The following is a 22594-nucleotide window of genomic DNA, read 5'->3' as shown; positions in this document are numbered from 1 at the left end:
TTTACTCTTCATCCTTAGTTTCTGTAATACCTCCTGGGTGCTGGTCATGTTGAGTGGAGAGTCCTGGTTCTCCGGCCGGAGTCGGGTCAGATAGATGAGTGGTCAGACAGACAGACAGACAGATGGATCCAGTAGACGGATAATAAATCTGTGTTTCCTCTCACCTGCATCGTGGTGGTGGTGGTGGTGGGGGGGGGGGGGTCGGGGAACTTGAGGCTCGTGGCCTTCAGCTGAACTTGGAAACGGATCGGCCCGACCGCGACTCGTTCTGCCGCTCGGCTATTAATATTCAGCTGCTGCGGAGCGTTCAGATGTGAAGTGATTCAGACATAATGAGACTCACCTGAGTTACTGCAGTGCTGCTGCCTCGCTCCGCCCAGAGAGGCAGCAGGGTCTGACTGGGAGACCGGCTTCACTCAGGAGCTTCTGTCAGAGTGTGTGTGTGTGTGTGTGTGTGTGTGTGTGTGTGTTGGTGTGTGACTGTTTGCTCCATGCTCAGTGTTCAGGTGAGTTACGGTCTGCAGTGTTCAGAGCTGCAGAGGGAAATCCAGCGTGCGCTCGGACACCAGGCGGTACGGTAGAAGACAAGTTTACATATAGAGCACATATCAAACCAGATCTGCAACTAACGATTATTTTCACTATTTTTTTGATTAATCGATCAATCATTTAGTTTATAAAAATGACAAAGTTCCCAGAGTCCAAAGTGATTCTTCAGATTTCTTCCTGACCAGCAGCCTAAAAACACAAAGTATTAATTTTATGAGATGAAACAGAAAAGCAGCAAATCTTAGTGTTTGTGAAGCTGTAACCAAATGTTCGATATGTTGACGATAAATGACTAAAACGATTAATCCATTATCAAAACTATAATCGATAAATTTTCTGTCGATTGTATCAGACTATTTCATACACAAAGCAGCACAATGTGCTTTCCATTTAAAAATAAAAAACAGAAATACAGAGATTTACATCTTCCACTCCCACACACACACACACACACACACACACACACACACACACACACAGAAGCAGTGACAATACAAGATGTGATTACAGGCTGTGGAGAAAAGTCATAGAAGTCAAAGCAGCATCAACCAGCTGAACATCCACAGAGCAGGAAGCAAAACACTGAGCTGCTGCAGCGCTCTGTGTTGACAGGTGGAGGTTTGAAGTAAAACTATCATGCATTAGTCTGGTTTCAGTGGAGAGTTTTAGTGTCCCATGATGGTCTGGATGCTGTTTCAGAGGCTTTTCCACCCGGCAAGAGTAAAATTCTAGGGGAAATTACTGGGAATGTTTGGACATGAAAATGATCAAATTTAAAGATTTGAATTAAGAGTTTTAAAGATTGAATATCATTACAAACTAGCAGCTATCGCCTTCAGTCTAAAAATAACGGTTTCTGCCTCCAAACCCAGCTATCCAGGGATCCTGCAGGTCTGGAGAGTCTGGAAATGTTTGGAAAATTAAATGGGTGTTTTCCAAGTCTTGAAAAGTTCGGAAATCACACAAAAAAGGTCTGGGAAAAAGTGGAATATTGAAATTGAAACTGTCGGAGCGCTAAGCCTCAGAGGGAATTGAACCCCTAACCCTGCCAGTCCTGCCAGTGTGACTGAACCAGACAGCGTTGTTGTGTGCAGCACGTCCCGTACAAAGGCTTCCTTTGTAGGCAGAGCTGCTCTTTTGTCTGTAGCATTGTGTCGGTGTTTCCAGAGCGTCAGGTGTGTTGGTTCAGAGTTATGAATGGCTTCACATTCCCAGCATTCCTGCCGCTGCTGCTTCATGACATCACGTCTTCCCATTCATCCTCCTCGGCCGCCCACGGCGTCACGCTGCTCACACACAAGGCCGCTTGTGTCTGTTCGCCTCACTTCAGGCGTTATTTTGATCAGGAGCAGAGAAAAGAAGGACAACGGTAACATCCAACTGGAAATCAAAGGAAAAACACCCTGAAAAACTTGTTTGTCGACAGGTAACCAGCCATCATTTAGAAAACAAGTCTATTCTAAACATCTAGTTGGCTACTAAAATAGTAAAAGTGGCTGATAAATTATGTCACATTCATTGGATACACTTTTCTATGAGTTGTGAAGACGGACAGCCAACTTGTGCGCTCGTGTGCTTTTTGGTCGGAAATAAAACCAAACGTGGAGGTGATGAAGCGTCTGATTTCTGTCTGGTCTCCAAACAAAGAGTTTATGGATTGAAACTATGTTAGATGGGTCGCATGCAGCTTAATTTAAGTTGTTTCTTTCCGTCAACAGACAGAGCGATGTTCTTGTCAGTCATGTTGTGTAAGGCTGCTGCGTCACAACTTGGCCAATTCATTAACATGTGGAATCTTGATTTCCTGGACTTACATGATCATATATCCCATAATCCCAACAACACATGAATGCAATATTAGTCTACTCTTCAGGTAACCAACCATCATTTGAAGGTCCTCTCCTATTCTGAACATGTGGGCTAAGCTGACAGTAGCTGGTGGATTTTGGCTGAATCAGCCACTGTGGCCCGTAGACAGGACAGTTAGTGTTCTGCCCTGTTGTGTTTTATGGCTGCTGTGTTACTGGTGAAAAGGACTGAGATGTCTATCTGTTTTTTTACCCTGTTCACATCAAAACCCTAGTTTCTTCCTCTTTTATTTCACAGAAAACACACTACACTATAGCTGGGTCGGTGATTACTGAGCATCTCAGTATGAAATTGGTCCTAACTGCCTGGAGATTATACGACAGACACTAATTTGCTCCTTCTTAACTCTCTTTTATTCTTCTGAGTAATGAGTATTCCTAACTTATTAAAGGGCCTTTAGCTTGGCAGGAGTTTCGCAGCGCTGCAGAAGTCTTCTCAGCCCGCAGGAGCGAGTGCCAGCAGAAGAAAAGATTGATGGATCAATTTCTCAGACTTGTGTTCACCACTGAGAGTCGGGATATGACACTTGATAACGAACTCTCAGGTTCTTCTCAGAGCGCTGAGTGTTTCTGCTCTCACACATATTTTTAGCTCGATTCCCAGGAGGAACTCTGGGAAGCTTGATAACTACAGACCATGATATGACTCATTTGCGCCCAAATTCCTGGTCGGGGACGCTCTGATCCCAGCCAGAAAATTACTGTGAAGCCTCTGGAAACAGACACTTTATTAGCAAAGTACAATGAGCGTCCAGGAGTTAGTCGTGGTGGCTTGGTGCAGAGACACATTAACCACTGACATAACAGTACAGCACATACTGACATGGTGCAGGACAACAGACCTGTAACAAAACTATAGACAGTACATATCAGTCTACATATAGACAGTAGATGATACATCACTCGTCACAAAAATACATTCACCCAGGCAGGATGCTAATGTAATCCTCCAGTCTCTCCAGTGGCTGGTATATCCCAGTTTAAAAAAACTAGGCTAATTCTGTGTTTCAGCTCACTGTTCCACAGAATCCTCGAACAGAACGAGGATAAATTCAAGTTGAAGTTTGTTGAATTTCTACAGCTCTTTATCACAGCCGGTCTCAAAGGACTGTACAGAGAATGAGCCTAACTAGAGCTAACTGATCAACAATCAACTGTAGAACAGAATGATATAGAACAAACATCAGGAAGAGCAAGACACACAAAAACAGATTTTATCAAGACATAACAGCCTAACCTACCAGCACCACCAGCCTTAGACCCACAATGCATCCAAGGAAAAACTTCCAAGAAAACCTTGCTAAATCCCAAAATCCACCATCCACTTTCTCTATTTTAGCAGCTAACTAAATGTTTAGAATACAACAGGACTCCACATGATGGTTGGTTACCTGAAGAGGAGACTAACTTACCAGATACTTTGACTGTTTTACCATTTACTATTTTCTGTGAAATTAAACTAGGGAGGTAAACATCTCCTTCCACTTCACCAATAATAAATTAGCCATAAAACACAACAGAGCAGGAAACTAAATCAAACAAAAGTCCAAGGCACAATTCATGTTCAAAACAATTTTTGAACATGAATTCAACAACAATGCCAAAACATGTAGGAGTGTTGTGTTTTTAAATGTCCCTAGATGAGCCCATAAAATAAAGGCTTTTTAAAGTTTTTCAAAGAAGAGTGCCTTGGACTTTTGTTCCATTCAGTTGCATGCTCCAAACCAAAGACACATTGCACCATTTTTGTAGCACTCTCTGTTTTTATGCTTTGTTCCAGGGCAGGAAATTTTATTTTCTATAGGCCACAGTGGCCTGTAATCCAAAATCCACCATCCACTTTCATTGTAGCCCGAAAAATCCAGAATGGAGCAGGACTCCAGATGATGGTTGGTTACCTGAAGAGTCGACTAACCTGTCAGACACAGACTAATGTTTGCCAGTATTTGCTTGGTATCTGGTGGTTTCCCTCTCAGTGTCGCTGTGTTTCGTCTCCAGTCGGCAGCGTAGCCGTCGTCCCTGCAGGGAGTCGGTATCTAGCCCAGTATGTCAAGGTCACACCTCCAGCTCCTGGTAAATCTAGTGAAACAATTGATTCAGCTGAGCCATGGCCAGGCCTTCCTGAAATCAATATCTTGTTAGCAGATAACAGCAGGAGTTGGAATGTGAAGCCCGTCAGAGACCCGATGCTGCCGAGTACTATATGGTGAGGGAAGATGGTTGTTGGTTCCATTCCCACTGTAGCTCAACGGGTAGAGCAAGGCACCAACCCCCAAACTCCACTGCAGCCATCAGCTCTAAAGGGAAGTCAGTGAAAGGTGACCCACTGTCACGTTGTGTTGGCATTTTGTTAGCTTTGTGTTGGCGTTTCGTTGGCTTTGTGTTGGCGTTTCGTTGGCTTTGCGTTGTTGTTTCATTGGCTTTGTGTTGGCATTTCATTGGCTTTGCGTTGTTGTTTCATTGGCTTTGCGTAGGCGTTTCGTTGGCTTTGCGTTGTTTCGTTGGCTTTGCGTAGGCGTTTCGTTGGCTTTGCGTTGTTGTTTCATTGGCTTTGCGTAGGCGTTTCGTTGGCTTTGCGTTGTTTCGTTGGCTTTGCGTAGGCGTTTCGTTGGCTTTGCCTTGTTTCATTGGCTTTGCGTTGGCGTTTCATTGGCTTTGCGTTGGCGTTTCATTGGCTTTGCGTTGGTGTTTCGTTGGCTTTGCCTTGTTGCTTCATTGGCTTTGCGTTGGCATTTCATTGGCTTTGCGTTGCTGTTTCATTGGCTTTGCCTTGGCGTTTCATTGGCTTTGCGTTGCCATTTCGTTGGCTTTGCCTTGTTGTTTCATTGGCGTTGCGTTGGCTTTGCGTTTTTGTTGCATTAGCCTTGCATTGGCTTTTTGTTGCATTTGCTTTTTGTTGCGTTGGTTTTGCTTTGGCGTTGCGTTGGATTTTTGTTGCATTGGCTTTTTGTTGCGTTGGTTTTGCTTTGGCGTTGCGTTGGATTTTTGTTGCATTGGCTTTTTGTTGGCTTTGTGTTGCTTGGTGTTGTATTGGTGCTGTGTTGGTGTTTTGGTTTTCACTGGTATCGTAAGAACAACACATTGACACCACACTGACGTAACGAGACACGTTTTGTGGAATTTCGGGAAACGCCAATAGTGGAGTTTGGGAAACACTGCCAGTGTTAGTGGTTCCATTCCCACCAGGTCCACTCATGCTGAATGAGCTGCCATGGTGCTGTAAGGCTCTTTGGGTAAAATCATCCACCAAAAGGCAGATGGGGCATTCTAGTTAAAACCTACAGCCTGTCTGTTGTTAATCTCACCTGCCTCATCTGTGGTGATGAAGGCTCCAGTACATCAGGACCGGACCTTTGACGGTTTGGACAAACAAGACTTCCTGTTGGAACTCTGCAACAGAGTTCAAACAGGTGTCAAGAGCCCGAGTGTCATGAAGCTCACTGAACACATGAACCACCACATCAATTTATATTCAAGTCAGAAAAGAAAAACACCACAGTTGCAGCTACATGTTTTTCAGGGCCAGCAGGTCAGCATACTGAGCCGGTGGTATGGGATATATAGTTGGTTGGGACTCATTTATAATTCATCATAGGAGCTTCCTTGGGCTGGTACTGAAACTTAGCCTGGTCCCGAGTTCTTGCTTAACTCACAGTATTGCCGCTGCACCGCATTGGACCAGAGGGAAATCAGTTCTGGGCCAAATCTGTTCTCTGGTGGTCCAGCACTCTTTAAGAGGAAAATGAAGTTTGGTTCGTGCGGTTTTCGTGTTAGTAGTGTTTGTTTTTGGCGCAGTAGCGGCAGCGTGTCCTTGTCAGCTCACACCTGAGGAAAACCTTTGTCGAAACTTTGGATGTTAAGGTTATTGTGCCGGCTAAAGCTTTGGAATCAAAATGGTAATCTCTAAAATCCATGTTTTTTGGGATTGTGGTGACATCTTTGGTGCTAAGCGCTCATTGCTGTGGTGTTTTTGTCTTTTTCCTTGGATTTCCTGTTGATGCAGATGGAGTTTCTCTTTTCTTTGTCTGTTCAGCCATGGTGACTATCGCTGCTCATGCTAACTACCCAGTTCTTCTTCTTCTGTTGATTCCAAATAAACCGGAAACGTTTGCGGCAGAGGATTTTTCCCAGGAAAGAGCTACCAGACACCGGCTGTTTAGAACAGAGAATGGAGAAGATTTATGAACTGGATATAGGTTGGATCACTGTTGTATTGTGTTAGAGCAACCCGATAGAGAGGAGCAAAATGGACATTTATTCATATGAAAATGTCATTGATTGTTACTTTAACTGTACTAATATGAAGGTGTATTTCTGGCATTATTTATTGTGTGTGTTTCCCCAATGGGAGAATCTGTTACAGCTGCTGGTTTGGGAATAAACTGCAACCATACAGACAGACACTGAGTGTGTTTCCTCATAATATTGTCCTCGTTTGTGATTCAGCCATACAGCGATTCAAGGTACCAGGACTAGTGCTGTGGGTTCTCTCTCTTATCTCTCTCACACACTCACACTCATATGCATACACACACATACACACACATACACACACACACACACACACACACACACACACACACACACACACACACACAGTTAGACATGCTTAATAGCCGAAGCCCCCAGAGTTGTGTCCCACATCAGTCGGCTGAAGGGAAACTTATTTAGTAATTATCCTCCAAGCGCAGCACTAAATGTGTCCTGTAGCTCCAGAGGAAGACTGCATCTCAGCTGCAGCAGCCTGGCAGACGATACGAGAGGGAGAGAGAGCGAGAGAGGGGGAGAGAGAGAGAGGGAGAGAGAGGGGGAGAGAGAGAGCGACTGCAGAGAGAGAGGAAAAGACAGAGGAGAGAAGGAAGACGCAAGAGAGGAGAGGAAGGAGAACAGAGTGCAGTTACAGCAATTGATTTAATAAATGCGGTAAAACCTCCTCAGCCGGCGGGCTGAAACGGAGAGAGAGACGCTGATAAAGTAAAGGTTAGAATTACTGCCGAGTAGAGAGAGAGAGGCAGGGAGGAAGAGAGAGAGAGAGAAAAGGGCAAAAAGGAGGAGAGGATGGGAGAGGAGGGACTGTGAGGAGGAGGAGGAAGAGGAGGAGGAGGAGGATGGATGCGGTGCTGAGGGAGAGCTAGGTTTCGGATGCCAGGCGAAGGCATGTCCATGGGACGAAGGAGACGGACGTGTACAGGGGACACGTAACCTCATTGGCCGACGGTGCTGGACAGTCCCCGGTTTAGCCAATCACGTCTGACTGTGTGTGTCCTCTCCTCAGATGATGGGGAACAGCTGTGATCGAGGTACTGGCTCTCTCTCTCTCTCTCTCTCTCTCTGATCATCTCTTCCTCACTCAGTCTGTCCTGTCTGGTTTCTGTGTGATCCCATGCTTTCGACGGCATGTTGTCTGAACTTTGTGTGTGTGTGTGTGTGTGTGTGTGTGTGTGTGTGTGGGCTGCCGCTGGTCTCGGGCTCCTGTCGTCCCTCTGTATGTGGCGATGAACGCTCATTTCCTGTGTCATACAAACACCGCCGTCGTGTTTGGTGCCATCGCTTCTTCCTCCTCGTCCTCCGCTGTCCGGCGAGTCATTCCGCTTTAACCGACCGGAGGGACGTGCATGAAGTTTCCCGGCTTGTTTCTGCTGCATGCAGCGCAGCGTCGCTCCGGCCCGCAGGAGCCGGCAGGACAGCAGCTGGGAACTTGATATAGCACTTTGCAAAGTAGCTTCTTTTTTTTTTTTTTCCCTTCCCTCCCTCCACCGATAAATGCTGACTGCCGCATGCTCCGTTTCGCTCTGTGCCCCACAGTTACAATGTGATGAATGTATTACTGTTGTATAAGGCAGGGCTTCTCAATGTTTTCATGTCACAGACCCCCGAAACCCCCAAAAAACCCCACATTCATCCCCACAGACCCCCGTTTGACCAGGTTTAAACCCAGGGATTCATATGGGGAGATCTGACTTGTTGGTTCAGTGTGTAAACATGGTGAGAGTGAAGCCTAGGATTAGAACAGTCACTCATACATTCTCTAATTTGGATAATTTCTTCTGTATTAAGTTATAGTGAAATCTGGGCGATCTGGTTGAAATCAGTATCACGATAATCGTTTTTTTCTGATATCTATATATATATATTGCGATATGGCTCATGTATGCAAAATCACGTTAAATAATCAAATTATTGTTCCTTCCCATTGAACCGAGCAGTAGTGTTAGGTGTGATGTCAAACGAAACTGAAATTTTCATATAATATTCCCTTTTTATATTCCGTTTTTAAATAAAATTGGTTTGTTATCGTCAGTTCAGACAGCAGAACTGTGTCTTGATATCCCCAAATCACCATATCATCACCATATGATTCCACTGAAAGACGATAAACGATGATATTGAATTATCGCCCAGCGCCAAGTGAACTCAAACTGTTCCTCATGTTGCCTTTGGAACCCCCTGAAGAACCCCTGGAACCCTCAAGAGGTCCCGTACGGCACTGAAGAGCCACTGCTGTAGGTGAAGAACTAGCATGAGCCACAATCTGGGAACAGGAGCGTCCCGACACTCGGCATGTGAACAGACCAGCCGACGGTCGAGACCCGAACCTCCAGAGACGAGCGCGCTGCGCTGACCTCAGACTGGACGGCTCTTCAGTTAGCTCGGGGGAAATAAGGGAACTAAATATAGAATCAAATCGATACGGCTGGATGTGAGCCAGGGAGCTGGATGTGACGGACGGGTCGGTCGGGCGCTTTTCTCTGCTCTGAAGACGCGGCGACTGCTCCTGCTTCCCGTTCTGGTCCTCGGTCTGTTTGGACTGTCTGTCCAGAACAGGAAGCAGGAGGAGCCACTGCCTCGCTGGACGCCTCGCTGCAGCGCGGGGTGTCAGACACGGACCAAACCTTTCATCTAATTATGTCTTAATCATTGATTTTTAGCTCATTGATACACCAAATTTATCATCTATTTTGTAGTTTTGCCAGCCTGTCATGTTGTCAGCCATGTTGACTTTTACATGTTTGGCTGTCTTCTCTTACAAATGACCAGAAATGGAAAGGAATAATAACTGTAATGTGCACAGGCATTAAGAGAGACTGTAGCGCTGCTCGTGAGTTAGCTTCAGCCTGCTGGGCCCTGGACGGCCTGTGATGGAAATCTAAAGCTATCTAACTGCTAGCTTGGCACAAATGAATATGACTGTAACCAGAGCGTTCTCCAGTGGACAGTACAGCTAAACACTCAACACAGCTCCACAACCAGACACTTTAGTCAGGAACTCATTCCTCAGAAATGTCTTCACTACTTTTTTTAATTCATTTTGTTTTAATTACCTGTTGAAAAAAACGCTATAGCAACAACAGCTTTGTGAAGTTCAAAGTAGAGAGAGACAGGAAAGCTGGGGAGAGAAAGGGTCTCTGTCCCGTCTGCATGGTACGCACCTCAGACCCCCGAGCCACCGGGACGCACCCATTTTGCACACAAAAAATACCTTGGCTTTCTAACAAACAAACAAAAATAAACCCTCCTCAGGATCTGTGTGATGACGTTCATGCTTTCTCTTCATGATCCTCTTGTTGATTGCTAGAGGAGGAATATTCTTCTCTTTCGCCCCCCCTCCACAGCGAGGTCAGAGGTCAGGGCCTGGAGCTGGTAGGGACTCGCCGTCTGGCTCAAGGACGCTTCAGCAGGCGGACGGGACGGTGCTGATCCGGGGGTTTGAACCCGGCTCTCCCTGCTGCCCTTGACACACATAGCTGGAACCTTCCAGCCAGGCGGCAGTTTGTCAGAACGAAGCAAAAATAACTCGGCAGGGAGAGAACCACTTCCGCTGTTATATCTCTTTAATTTAACCTCGCTGGAGAAGATCTGTGTTGGACCGAACCTGCTTTCTGTTCCTCCACATAACCCAGATTTCTTTTATAATGCATGCTGTGCAGAGCTGGAAGAATAGTTTGGTGAAATGTGACGTAGGAACATCAGCAAGGCTTATTTTAATGTGCTTCTTGTAATCTACGTAGATTTTAAATTGTTCGGTCTTCAATCTTCACTTGACAAATAGCAGTTTTTTTCTTGCAGCTGTAGGCCACTGCTTATATTTGTTAAAAAAGGAGAAATGCTCTATCATTAGCTATTAGTTATTATTAGCAAGGGTTCTAACAGTCGAAACGTATTTATCTGAAGTCCAGGCTTGTCGTTGGGTTTGGGGAAACATTTCCTCGATCAAAACCCTGAATTCAGCCCTGTCTTGTTATTTGAGTAGCAGCCTCCTGGCGGTCTGTGCTCTCATCTCATTGGTCGCTGGAGTCGCCGCCCTCTGTCGGGGCGTTTAAGGTGACGCGGCGGCCGGGTGGAACTCACAACCTGCCCGCTCTGAATCAGCAGCAAAAACCGTCCAGCAACCAAAACAGAAAGCCACGACCTAAACAATAAGCCTTCTGCAGTTCAAATAGTCAAATACCAACATGCAAAGTCCAGGAATATTTCTTTATCTCTTCAGTTCTTAAGATGCATGTTTTTTCCTCAGGAGCTCATAAGAAAAACATCTAGATTTTCATGATTGATGTTGCTGTTTTGTTGGAGTGTGCAACATGGAAAATCAGACATACGTTCTTAGAAAGGGAAACGTTCTTGACTAAACTAGATGAACTCAAGTGTAGCAGTTGGTTTGTTTTAATGCACTCCATTACAGCAGTAGACTCCACCCTTGCTGGGTACTGGGCGCCATCAAACGAGCGCACCCTCTGTCCTCCGTCCAGCCGTCCTGCACCGCCTCCATCATGCCTCCATCACATCTAAATGTCATCGCCATGTCCGCCATCTGTCTGGTGCTGAAGGCAGTGAGGCTGAGGATGATGATGAGGAGGAGGAGGGTCTGTCTTATCTAACATCTCTCTCTCTCTCTCTCTCTGTCTCTCTCTCTCTCCCTCAGAAGTGTCTTCGGAGCGCTCTCCGAGGAGGCGGAGCATCTCTGGTCTGGGCAGTTCGGAGAAGAGCGTCGCTGTTGACAATCCCAACTCGTCGCCTTTCAAAGTGCCGGTGAGTCACAGACGATGAGCAGGGCAGGAAACCTTTCAGTCTGTCTGACAGTATCTAACAGTGCACCCTAAGGTCCCTCATGTGGCTCCATCATTAAACACACGTTTCATGGTAAAGCTTTGTAAACCCACAGAACTGTATTTTAAATTCTAGTCCAGATCCCAAAGTTTCCAAAGATACCAAACCTGTCAGGCTGAACTACAGGGAAACGTGTAGAAAATGATGCACAAACATCAAGAGTTTTTTCCATTTGCTGTAATGTTGCAGCCATAAAAATGGATGGATGTGACATTGTTGTTCAGTATGGAGAACATGTTTTTTCTAACTTTGAAGCTAAGAGGAAATTTAAAGGACAACGCTGGTGTTTTTTAATGTATTTCTTACCGTCAACAAATCAACAATGCGTTTGCTCCCATTACTTTCTGACTTCCCACGTTCCCTTTTTAGCCTTCAACCCGGAAGTCATTGGCTCCAATTGGAAGCTAAAAACCTTTAAATACAGCTCACAAAGACATAGTTTACATTTTAAAAATCTCTAACTGTTACCATGAAAAGTCAGACTGTTGTAGTTATTACCAAATCAAATTCAAATGGGAACAAATTCTTCATTACGCCGGGGACTATTTTCTGTGCTACGGAACTACTTTCCTGAGATGGAAAACGTGTTTACGGTCGGCTTATTAAGTCGTTTGAGGAAAAAGTCGTGTTGACGTGTTTTTAATAGTTTTTTAATACAATGCAGTTCTATGGCTGCTGGGACATGAGGCTTTACTGGGCACCGCTACATGGACCAGACTTGTTAGCAAAACAAATTCATTGTTGATTTTGTTATTGTCATAGGATTTGTTGACGGTAAGAAACGCATTAAAAAACACCAGCCTGATCCTTTAAGGGGAAACTCGGGGCTCGATGGGTTAAATGTTTTGTTAATTTGACTGCAGGTATCACACCGAAGTAGTTTTTACTTTTTTGATAAAACGGAAACAAAATAAAAGCTTACCATATTATCTCACCAAAAGAACACATTTTCTTTGTGTTTTTTTTAAAGATTTTTTTTTGGGCATGTTTGCCTTTATTAGATTGTTCAAAGTTTCAAAGAGACAGGAAAGACTGAGGGATGAAATGCGACGGAGGTCCTGGGTCGGATTCCAACCCTTGCAAACTGAAACAGAAAAAATAAAACAAGGACATAATGGATAAAATAAAAACACAAACAGAGCAAACTAAAGCCTTCAGATGTCAGTCAGTGTTAAATGTGATGAGTGTGTGAAGCTGGTCTTGTTTTGCAGTTTACTGTTCATCCTCAAACTTTCTGGAAGAAGTATGCTCTAGTTCATCTTGGGCATGGAAAGTCTGTTGGATGTGATGTTTTCCTGATCTGCAGATTTATATTGAGAAAACATAAATCAATAGTCAAAGCCTCTTTCATGTGTCTTGATAGCTGAGTTATATTTAGCTTGTTTAGGTCAGACAGAGGCTGATGAAGCTCGTCTCCTCTGCTGCTGTCGCTCGTCTGCCACAAAGAAGAGAGCGCCGATTCTCTTATGAAGTGATGCGATGGATTCAGCAGGTTTAGGGTTCATCCACACTGCTAACCATCCAGCAGGACGTCTGACCGCTCCGGTTTGAAACCACTGTTAGTGATCGGCATCTGGAAAGCTGTGAAAGAAGAAACAAGGAAACCTGAAACTGTATTTTAGCAGAACTGATATGGAAAAGACAAAATGATGATGAGGCTGTAAGTCTTGAAAACAATGTGCTGATCGTTTGTTGCGTTCCAGTTAGTGTGTAGTAAGTGTTTCTCTTACTGCATATTATTATTTATTAGGAGTCAAAACAAATCTGATTCCACTTCCTGTAACTTCAGCAAACATGATGGACTTGTCTGTCTCTTCTTCTGTGGTGTTCATACCAGTTAAGAACACATGAAGAAATAGCTGCATATAAACATCAGTCCAGACTTCATTTTGTTCTGCAAAAAAAAACAGTCGCACAATCTTCTCTTTTGTTTTTGTTCTTATTAATTTACATATCCACCAAACGGTTCCATCAGGGTGCTAGACTTTCCACGCATGAGGAACCGCGTCCGTCTCCTTCTACCCATAATCCCTTGCGTTTCGGGGTGGTTTCCTGTAGTCGGTTGGATTAACGAACAGCACCGCAGTTCTCTTGTTAGAGGACTGAGACTCTCGCTGCCACCAGAGGTCAAAGGTCATTGTTCTCACCTGGAGAAACACGCTGAACTAAAGGAGGAGAATAAACCGACCTGAACGTGCTGGAGGGGAACGCAGCCGAAGATAAGATAAGATAAGATAAGATAAGATAAGATAGCACTTTATTGATCCCATTGGGGAATCAGGTGCCACAGCAGCGATTGGCGGACAATAACAAGGAAGTCAAGTATGTGTCAAGTACATTATGTAATAGAAAGTAATAGAAACTGAGAGTTGTTGGTACAAAGCAACATGGAAACACTCATCAGTGGATCCACACGACTCCTCTGCTCCTCCGCCTGCAACACCAAAACTAACTGTGTTCCCAAATCCATTAAGACCAATCATGGTGATCAATAGTTGTGATCACATGGTCCTGGTGGATCAGCGGTTTAAGGCTCGGACCATGGAACCACAACGTCCCGGGTCTGAGTCTGTTTCCTCTCTCTCTCCACACCGATCGAAGTGTTAAGGCAAAATAACAAAACTCATTTTAACCATAACTATAAATGTTAAGGCTGCAAGATTATGTTTTTTTTTTTGGATGGATGGATTATGATTTTTTTCTCTCTACTCTGAAGCAGCGTCAGTGTCTCTGTAACGAGGCTGGCAGGCCGAAGAGCTGCAAGTCAGGCTAAATATTTATTCTGATGCATTAATGGGAGCCAATGAGCCTAAAGGGAGTGTGGGAGGGGGAGGGGGTAGGGGGTGGAGGGAGGGGGGGGGGGGGGGCACAGGCAGAGAGAGAGAGAGAGAGAGAGAGAGAGAGAGATGCGTTTGAGGATATTAATATCTCAGGAAATGAGGCCGTTCTCTTCCCTGCCTGCTTTTATTTGACCAGGGATCTGATACCTGAAGAAAGGGACTGGAACAGATGACTGATGGCTGCTGGGAATCTGCTGAGTCAGCTAAACTCTGAACACACTTCACACTGAATGGGTCTGCTGAGTGTGTGTGTGTGTGTGTGTGTGTGTGTGTGTGGTCACAGGTGATCTCAGGTCAGATCTCAGACACCACAGGTCTGATGGATGAATGCATGTCAGCAGTGTGTTCTGCTGTTTAAAATCATCAGTAACAAGTAAACAAATGTTGTTTACTCTGCTGATTTCCTCATGCTGGACAACAAGACCGGGATCAGACCGATATCTGGTCTGATGTCGTCCTTTTATTAACTCGGGATCTGGTCCAGTCTGAAGTGATGGATATGATGCAGTTTGATTGATTCCATAGTTATTGTAGAATTGATCAATACTGCACTGGTTGTCTATGGGAAGACCTTAAAACATTTCGATCAGATTCCACACAAGTATGAAAGAATATGTTGCTATTATTATTATTATTATTATTATTATTAGTCTGGTTTCCCATGATGGCTTTTCCACCCTGACAAGAAGAAACTTTTGGGGGAAAATACCAAATACTTTTTTGAGTTTTTTGGCATCAAAATGTCTTCAGCATAAAATGTTCCAGTTTAAAGATATTGAATTCAATCTGTGAATATGGGCATCAGCCTTCAGAAACCCATACTGGTCAAAACATAGTTTTAATGGAGGTCCGTGTCTGGATTGTGAAGCCGGTATCATCACCTCTTGCTCCTCCTCTTCTTTTTCCTCTTCCTCCTCCTCTTCCTTCTCCTCCTCCTCCTCTTTTTCCTCTTCCTCTTCCTCCTCCTCCTCCTCCTCCTCTCCCCCCCTCCTCCTCCTCCTCTCCCCCCCTCCTCCTCCTCCTCCTCCCCCTCTCACCAAGGTGAACCAGAAAGACGACGAGCTGACAGACTTCCTGTCGTCCTCTCTGTCTGACGTGCGACTATCCACCTCTCTCTCTCTCTCTCTCTCTCTCTCTCTCTCTCTCTCTCTCTCTCTCTCTCTCTCTCTCTCTCTCTCTGTATGCCTCATCTGTCTCCCTCTGTCCTTGTTTTGCCCAGTGGACCATCAACACCAGGACCCCCCCCCCCCCCCCCCCTTCATAAAGGTTGTAGGCTCAGCAGGGAGTTGTGTTGCTGATTCCTGTGTCATCTCACCTCAGTCACTTCACTCACATCAGCTGCTTTCCATCCACATATTTTACACAGTAGTGATGCGTGGGTCAGGTTTTTTTTTTTTTTTTTTCAACCTGCAACCGCCCGATCCGACACATAAACTCATCTGAACACGCTCGACCCATTTTTATACGCATAAAACACTGACCTGAAACCAATCTGCCAACCTGAGAGAGAGAGAGAGAAAAAAAAAAAAAAAAGATTCAGTCATTTTCCAAAGACTCTTGCCTTGTCAAATGAGACAAGTCAAACTGTCAAATCGTCAAACTTCAAAAAGAAATAACTGTACTGTTAAAATTAATTCTTCAGAAAAAGAAAACATTGTGTTGTTGCCTATTTTTAGAGCTTACAGCACGCACATTAAGCAACGGTCATTCAACTAAAACACAAGGGCAGTGAAATTTAGTCTATAATTACATTGTGTGTGTGCAGCCTTTTTTTTCCCGTTCTCCATACCCGCCTTTTGTTATTTTAAACGGCTCGGTGGCGACAGGCGGCGTCAGGACCTGCCTTGAGTTTTGGAGGCAGTGCATTTTTTTTTGTTGATAAAGAAATGATGTGATAAATAGTGATGGAAATGCATTTGACTAATAAATAATGACAGACTTGGCACCTTCAGCCTCTCCCTGCCTGTTTTGGAAAGTACGTTGGTCCAGACTAGTTTTTGTGTTTTTGTCTTTTCTCCTCAGCTCTTCTCTTTCCCTTCACTTCTCTAACATCATGATCATTCTGGGGTCACAGGAGTATTTGCTCCATCCACTGTGCTATGACCTCTGACCCTTGACCTCCTGACTATTGTTTACTTGTGATGCTGGTGATGTAGGAACTGTATCTCACTGTCCGTCCCTCCCTGTCTTCCCTCTCAGGGGTTTTTCAGCAAGCGTCTGAAAGGCTCCATCAAGCGGACCAAGAGTCAGACCAAACTGGACAGGAACACCAGCTTCAGACTGCCGTCGCTCCGGCCTGCAGAGCCCGACAGGTAACAACCTGACGCACCAACACCAACACCAACACCAACACCAACATCTGCCAGCAGCGCTGAGCTTCTCACTGGAAATCTATACATGGGTTTTAACAGGTTTAAACAGCCATGGCAACTTTACATTCAAGGAAGAAAACACAATAGAGTGATGTAGTTTGATAGTGTTCAGTACAGAGGAAGTGATTAAGTTTGATAGTGTTCAGTATAGAGGAGTGATGTAGTTTGATAGTGTTCAGTATAGAACAGTGATGCAGCTTGATAGTGTTCAGTATAGAGGAGTGATGTAGTTTGATAGTGTTCAGTATAGAACAGTGATGTAGTTTGATAGTGTTCAGTATAGAACAGTGATGTAGTTTGATAGTGTTCAGTATAAAGGAAGTGATGTAGTTTGATAGTGTTCAGTATAGAACAGTGATGTAGTTTGATAGTGTTCAGTATAGAACAGTGATGCAGCTTGATAGTGTTCAGTATAAAGGAAGTGATGTAGTTTGATAGTGTTCAGTATAGAACAGTGATATAGTTTGATAGTGTTCAGTATAGAGGAAGTGATGTAGTTTAATAGTGTTCAGTATAGAACAGTGATGTAGTTTGATAGTGTTCAGTATAGGGGAAGTGATGTAGTTTGATAGTGTTCAGTACAGAGGAAGTGATGTAGTTTGATAGTGTTCAGTATAGAGGAAGTGATGTAGTTTAATAGTGTTCAGTATAGAATAGTGATGTAGTTTGATAGTGTTCAGTACAGAGGAAGTGATGTAGTGTGATAGTGTTCAGTATAGAGGAAGTGATGTAGTTTGATAGTGTTCAGTACAGAGGAAGTGATGTAGTGTGATAGTGTTCAGTACAGAGGAAGTGATGTAGTTTGATAGTGTTCAGTACAGAGGAAGTGATGTAGTTTAATAGTGTTCAGTATAGAATAGTGATGTAGTTTGATAGTGTTCAGTACAGAGGAAGTGATATAGTTTAATAGTGTTCAGTATAGAATAGTGATGTAGTTTGATAGTGTTCAGTACAGAGGAAGTGATGTAGTTTAATAGTGTTCAGTACAGAGGAAGTGATGTAGTTTGATAGTGTTCAGTACAGAGGAAGTGATGTAGTTTGATAGTGTTCAGTACAGAGGAAGTGATGTAGTTTGACAGAGGAAGTGATGTAGTTTGATAGTGTTCAGTGCAGAGGAAGTGATGTAGTTTGATAGTGTTCAGTGCAGAGGAAGTGATGTAGTTTGATAGTGTTCAGTGCAGAGGAAGTGATGTAGTTTGATAGTGTTCAGTACAGAGGAAGTGATGTAGTTTGATAGTGTTCAGTACAGAGGAAGTGATGTAGTTTGATAGTGTTCAGTACAGAGGAAGTGATGTAGCTTGATAGTGTTCAGTACAGAGGAAGTGATGTAGTTTGATAGTGTTCAGTACAGAGGAAGTGATGTAGTTTGATAGTGTTCAGTACAGAGGAAGTGATGTAGTGTGATAGTGTTCAGTACAGAGGAAGTGATGTAGTGTGATAGTGTTCAGTACAGAGGAAGTGATGTAGTTTGATAGTGTTCAGTACAGAGGAAGTGATGTAGCTTGATAGTGTTCAGTACAGAGGAAGTGATGTAGTTTGATAGTGTTCAGTACAGAGGAAGTGATGTAGTGTGATAGTGTTCAGTACAGAGGAAGTGATGTCGTGGTATAAACGTTCTTCTTCTCTTCTGTTTTCTGGTCTGAAGAACTTAATGACATTTGTCTTTGTTTCCTCCAGTAATGAAGCTCTGTCTGCGTCTCATTGGGCTGCTAATGGCACTTCACTATCGGATATCAATTAAGATGTAAAACTACAGCAGAGGGAGGGGGGGGTGTGGAGAGAGAGAGGGAGAGGGAGAGACACAGGGAGAGAGAGAGAGAGAAGGAGAGAGAGAGAGAGAGAGAAAGACACAGAGAGATATGGAGTTTGTTCCAGTCAGTTTTCTCAGCTCCTCTGTCTGTCTGTCAGAGGTTTCTGAGCTGGTTGTGGGTTTCACTTCTTCCTCCTCCTCCTCCTCTTCTTCTTCTTCTTCCTCCTCCTCCTCCTCCTCCTCCTCCTCCTCCTCCTCCTCCTCCTCCTCCTCCTCCCTCCATTAGCCGGCCCAGCCTTCCCAGCACCACCACATAATGGTTTTACTGGAAGCCTGGCTCTGCCTCAGTCAGCTGGCTGGTTTGGTGTTCAGTCTGTGGAGCTCTGGGTTTCTGACGGCCGCAGGCTGTCAAGTATTGATTCTCTCCGAACACCAAGTCTGTAGAAAAAGTTCCTTTATTATCTATATATATATATAATCATATATATATAGTGTATACATATTAAAGTTTAGGAGCGAACTAAACTTTTTATCTCATGTAAAATAAAGGAACTTTTTCTTGGTACTTGGTGTTCGGAAAGAATCAATACTTTGCAGCAGTGGGTTTTCCTGCACACATTTTTCAGGTTGTCAGTTCACTTTGGCTGTGTGTGTGTGTGTGTGTGTGTGTGTGTGTGTGTGTGTGTGTGTGTGGCAGGGCAGTTATTGATGACTTGTTATTGGCGTTTCATTTAGCGAGCGCAGTATTTCTTATGTTTTCAGGCACACAGTCTGTCTGCTCAGTCTGAACTAAAAGCTGCAGCTTTATCTGCCTGTCTGTTTCTAACTGTCTCCATCCAGACGCTGTGAGCAGCACAGATGGGTCATAGGTGCAATGCATCATGGTTATTGTAGTTCACTAACATGCTTTTGGCTTTTGGCAGCATTAAATCTTGGTTGTTTGTTGTTGGTGAGCCTGATCCAAATGTCTCATTAGAGTCGGTTCAGGTTCAGCTCTCCTCATAGACGACCAGTGTAGTGTGGATCAATTCTACAATAAATATATAATCAATCAAATTGCGTCATATCCATCATATCAGATACAGAAGCTGAATCAGCATTAGGCCGAAACAGAGCCGTATTAATCCCCAGTAACACACACACACACACACACACACACACACACCCACACACACACACACACACACACACCATGCTGTGGTCTGGTCGACCTGCTGGGAGGGAAAACACTGTCATGGACTGCTGCATGGCATCTGTCACTGCTTCTGTGTGTGTGTGTGTGTGTGTGTGTGTGTGTGTGTGTGTTGCAGTGAGAGTGGAGTCTGTAAGGCTTTAGAATCGACAGAATGTCAGCTTGCTGGACAGGATAATGCTTCTCTCTCTCACTCACACACACACACACACTGTACACACACACACACACACACACACACACACACACAGCCTCAGTCAGTCAGTCAGTATCCAGACCGCCTCATGGAAGCTTCGTCCTCGCTGCTGCGCAGGGCGCGCTACGCCCAGCTGTCCAAAACACTGCGCTTCAGGTAGGACCGGGGGTGTGTGTGTGTGTGTGTGTGTACAGTGTGTGTGTGTGTGTGTTACTGTACCTGTGAGCAACATTTTGAGTGTTTAAGGAGTCCAGGCAGAGTTGAAGGGTTAATGTTAGGTCAGAGTTAAGTCAGGTGTGTAGGGAATGGAAGGTCCTCACTCTGTGTGTGTGTGTGTGTGTGTGTGTGTGTGTGTTTCTCTACAGCTAGACAGGTATCTGGACTCACTGTTGCTCTTTTAAACTGAGATCTGCTCCAGTCTGACATGATGCAGTTTGATTGATTACATATTTATAGTAGAATTGATCAATACCACACTGGTTGTCTATGAGAAGAGTTCCAGTGGGTTTCAGTGGAGAGTTTTAGTGTCCCATGATGCTCTGAATGTCCCAGAGTTTACAGTTTGGGGGGAAACACTGTGGCATGAGAAGTTGTCAGATTTAAAGATTGTGAATATCGGCACATCTGCCTTTAAACCCGCATCAGTCTGACTGCTCTGTGGCGGTTTTGGACAGTTTTACTCCAACATCGATCTCTCTCCCACTTACAGAGATTCATCTGTGTGTTTTTGTAATTTCTGATGAATCTCAGGCAGCATTATTTTTACAAAATGGACGTATGAAATCCTTTGTGTGAGTGTTTAATCTCAGTGTAAAAGCGTCTCAGAGTGACAGCAGGACAAACCTTCAGACCGAAGCTCGTCAGCTGCTTCATACTGACAGCTTCTTGTCCTCCAGAAGGAAATCTGCACATGGAAACTGATGGTGAATGTTCGTCCTGAAACGGACCAGGCGACAGTGAGTGAACGCATCGTCCCCCGTGGATGATGCGGTCTCCATCTCAGCCAATCAGGAGGCAGTATGTCTCTCTGTTCTGACCTGTAGCAGCAGCTCCTCCCTTAGAACAGTCAGAGTTTTAAATGCTGAAACTCAGTAGAGACGCTTCACTGTCTCTCTGACTGGACACACAGGCTCTTCAGTGATAACACATAATATGCTACAGGTTAGCATGTTAGCTTGTTAGCTCGCTCACTCAGAGTCAATATACTGTAGATAGTAGGGCTGTCCCGAATACCATTTTTTGGGCTCCGGAGCTTCGGTAGTAATCAACAGCGAATATTCGAATCTTCAGCCGGGGTGGGGGGGTCGTGTTAAGAGTCACGCACCTCCAAACTGCTTGGCTTTCCATACATGGGCAACAGTTCACCCGACAAAGTTCACACATAGTCACAGTTCCTCCTCACAAAAACACAGCGCTGAAAACAAAAAATACTCGGTGGCGTCCACAGGTCCGTCGCTCCTACACACTCCAGAACGGGAGAGCAAACTCAGCAGCAACCGGCCAGCTAGCGGTCTTGTAGCTCCTTCAGTTAGCAGCCGAGGAAAATGTAGCTTAGCGCCGTTTATATCCACTGAGACACCGTCATAGCGCGGAGATAGCGGTCCACGGCGACCACAGTCCGACCTCGCTCAGAGAGCGGCCGCAGCTTAAATCCGAGGTGACGACGACACGGTTTGGGCGCCGTTTGCAGAGATGTGGATGATCTCCGGGGAGTCGTTAGAGAAGAAGAGATGAACACCAGACGAAAAACTTCATACTTCAGCTGTAGTTTTATTAAGGGCAGACGTTGTGATATAGCTCAAGGTTTCAGAGACTTATAACATAAAGTTAGAGACCACGGCTCAGACAAGCGACTTCCCCACACAAAAGTAACTCTGACTCCTCAAGAGTGGAAGTGTGACGTCACTATATAGACACCCAAGCAGTGATCATTACACGTCAAATTATGTAAAAAAAAACGAATATCCGAATCCCAAAATTGAAAACCAAATACCAACCCAACGAACGAATATCCGAATAGTCGAATATTCGGCTCCAGCCCTGGTAGATGGCAACAAAAAAAAACACTTGGCAGAACTTAGAAAAAGGATCCTGGTGAATCTTTTCTTCTTCTGTTGGTAGGTCAGTATATTGTGATGAACACAAAGATTTCTTTAAAATGATGATCCTGACATCCTGTAGAATTTAAAGTGGATTACTTTGTCATGATTTTGTTTTGCAAATGTAAAAACATTGGCAGGTTAATAATTCTGCAATTTTTTGGACCGATCCCTCAGCTTTTGTCACACTGAGTAAAGACAGATCCAGTGAATCTACCTGACAAATATTTAAAGTTTTTTCCAAAAATCTAAAATGGCATTAAATCTAAAATGAAAATCTAAAAACCTAAAAAAAACTAAACTAAAATGAAATCGCAGATCCTAGAGGCAAAAATGTTCCGTACAAAGGCTGAGGCTGTTTGCACATGCTCAGTGTGAACGCTCAGTGCGATGCTCAGAGTTCAAAGTGTTTCAAACGTCAACATTCAGTTTCTCTGATGCTCATGAACTCAGAACAGGATTCAGACTGAGCTGCCCGGTGGCACTGATCACCCCCCGTACTCTGCTGAGTCACATCCTGCAGCACAGGAAGAACACAGTCCTCTGATCACTAAACCAGACCTGATGTTCATCTCATAATCACCAGATTTACAATGATAATAAATATATTTTTAATGATCATT

At 44.4% G+C, this 22594-nt stretch overlaps 1 protein-coding gene across 1 annotated transcript in view; it reads left to right on the top strand.

Moving 5' to 3' along the window:
- rasal2 (RAS protein activator like 2) overlaps window positions 1–22594 on the top strand; it is a 100150-nt gene that overhangs the window by 46966 nt on the left and 30590 nt on the right. Inside the window, exons 4-5 of the mRNA XM_071895985.2 lie at window positions 11338–11444; window positions 16562–16674. Coding sequence (XP_071752086.2) covers window positions 11338–11444; window positions 16562–16674 — 220 coding nt within the window. The remainder of the gene's footprint in view (window positions 1–11337; window positions 11445–16561; window positions 16675–22594) is intronic.

This window comes from Centroberyx gerrardi, chromosome 13, assembly GCF_048128805.1.
Source record: "Centroberyx gerrardi isolate f3 chromosome 13, fCenGer3.hap1.cur.20231027, whole genome shotgun sequence".
NCBI lineage: Eukaryota > Metazoa > Chordata > Actinopteri > Beryciformes > Berycidae > Centroberyx > Centroberyx gerrardi.
The sequence above is the reverse complement of the archived record's forward strand: the minus strand, read 5'-3'. Positions and strand labels throughout refer to the sequence as shown.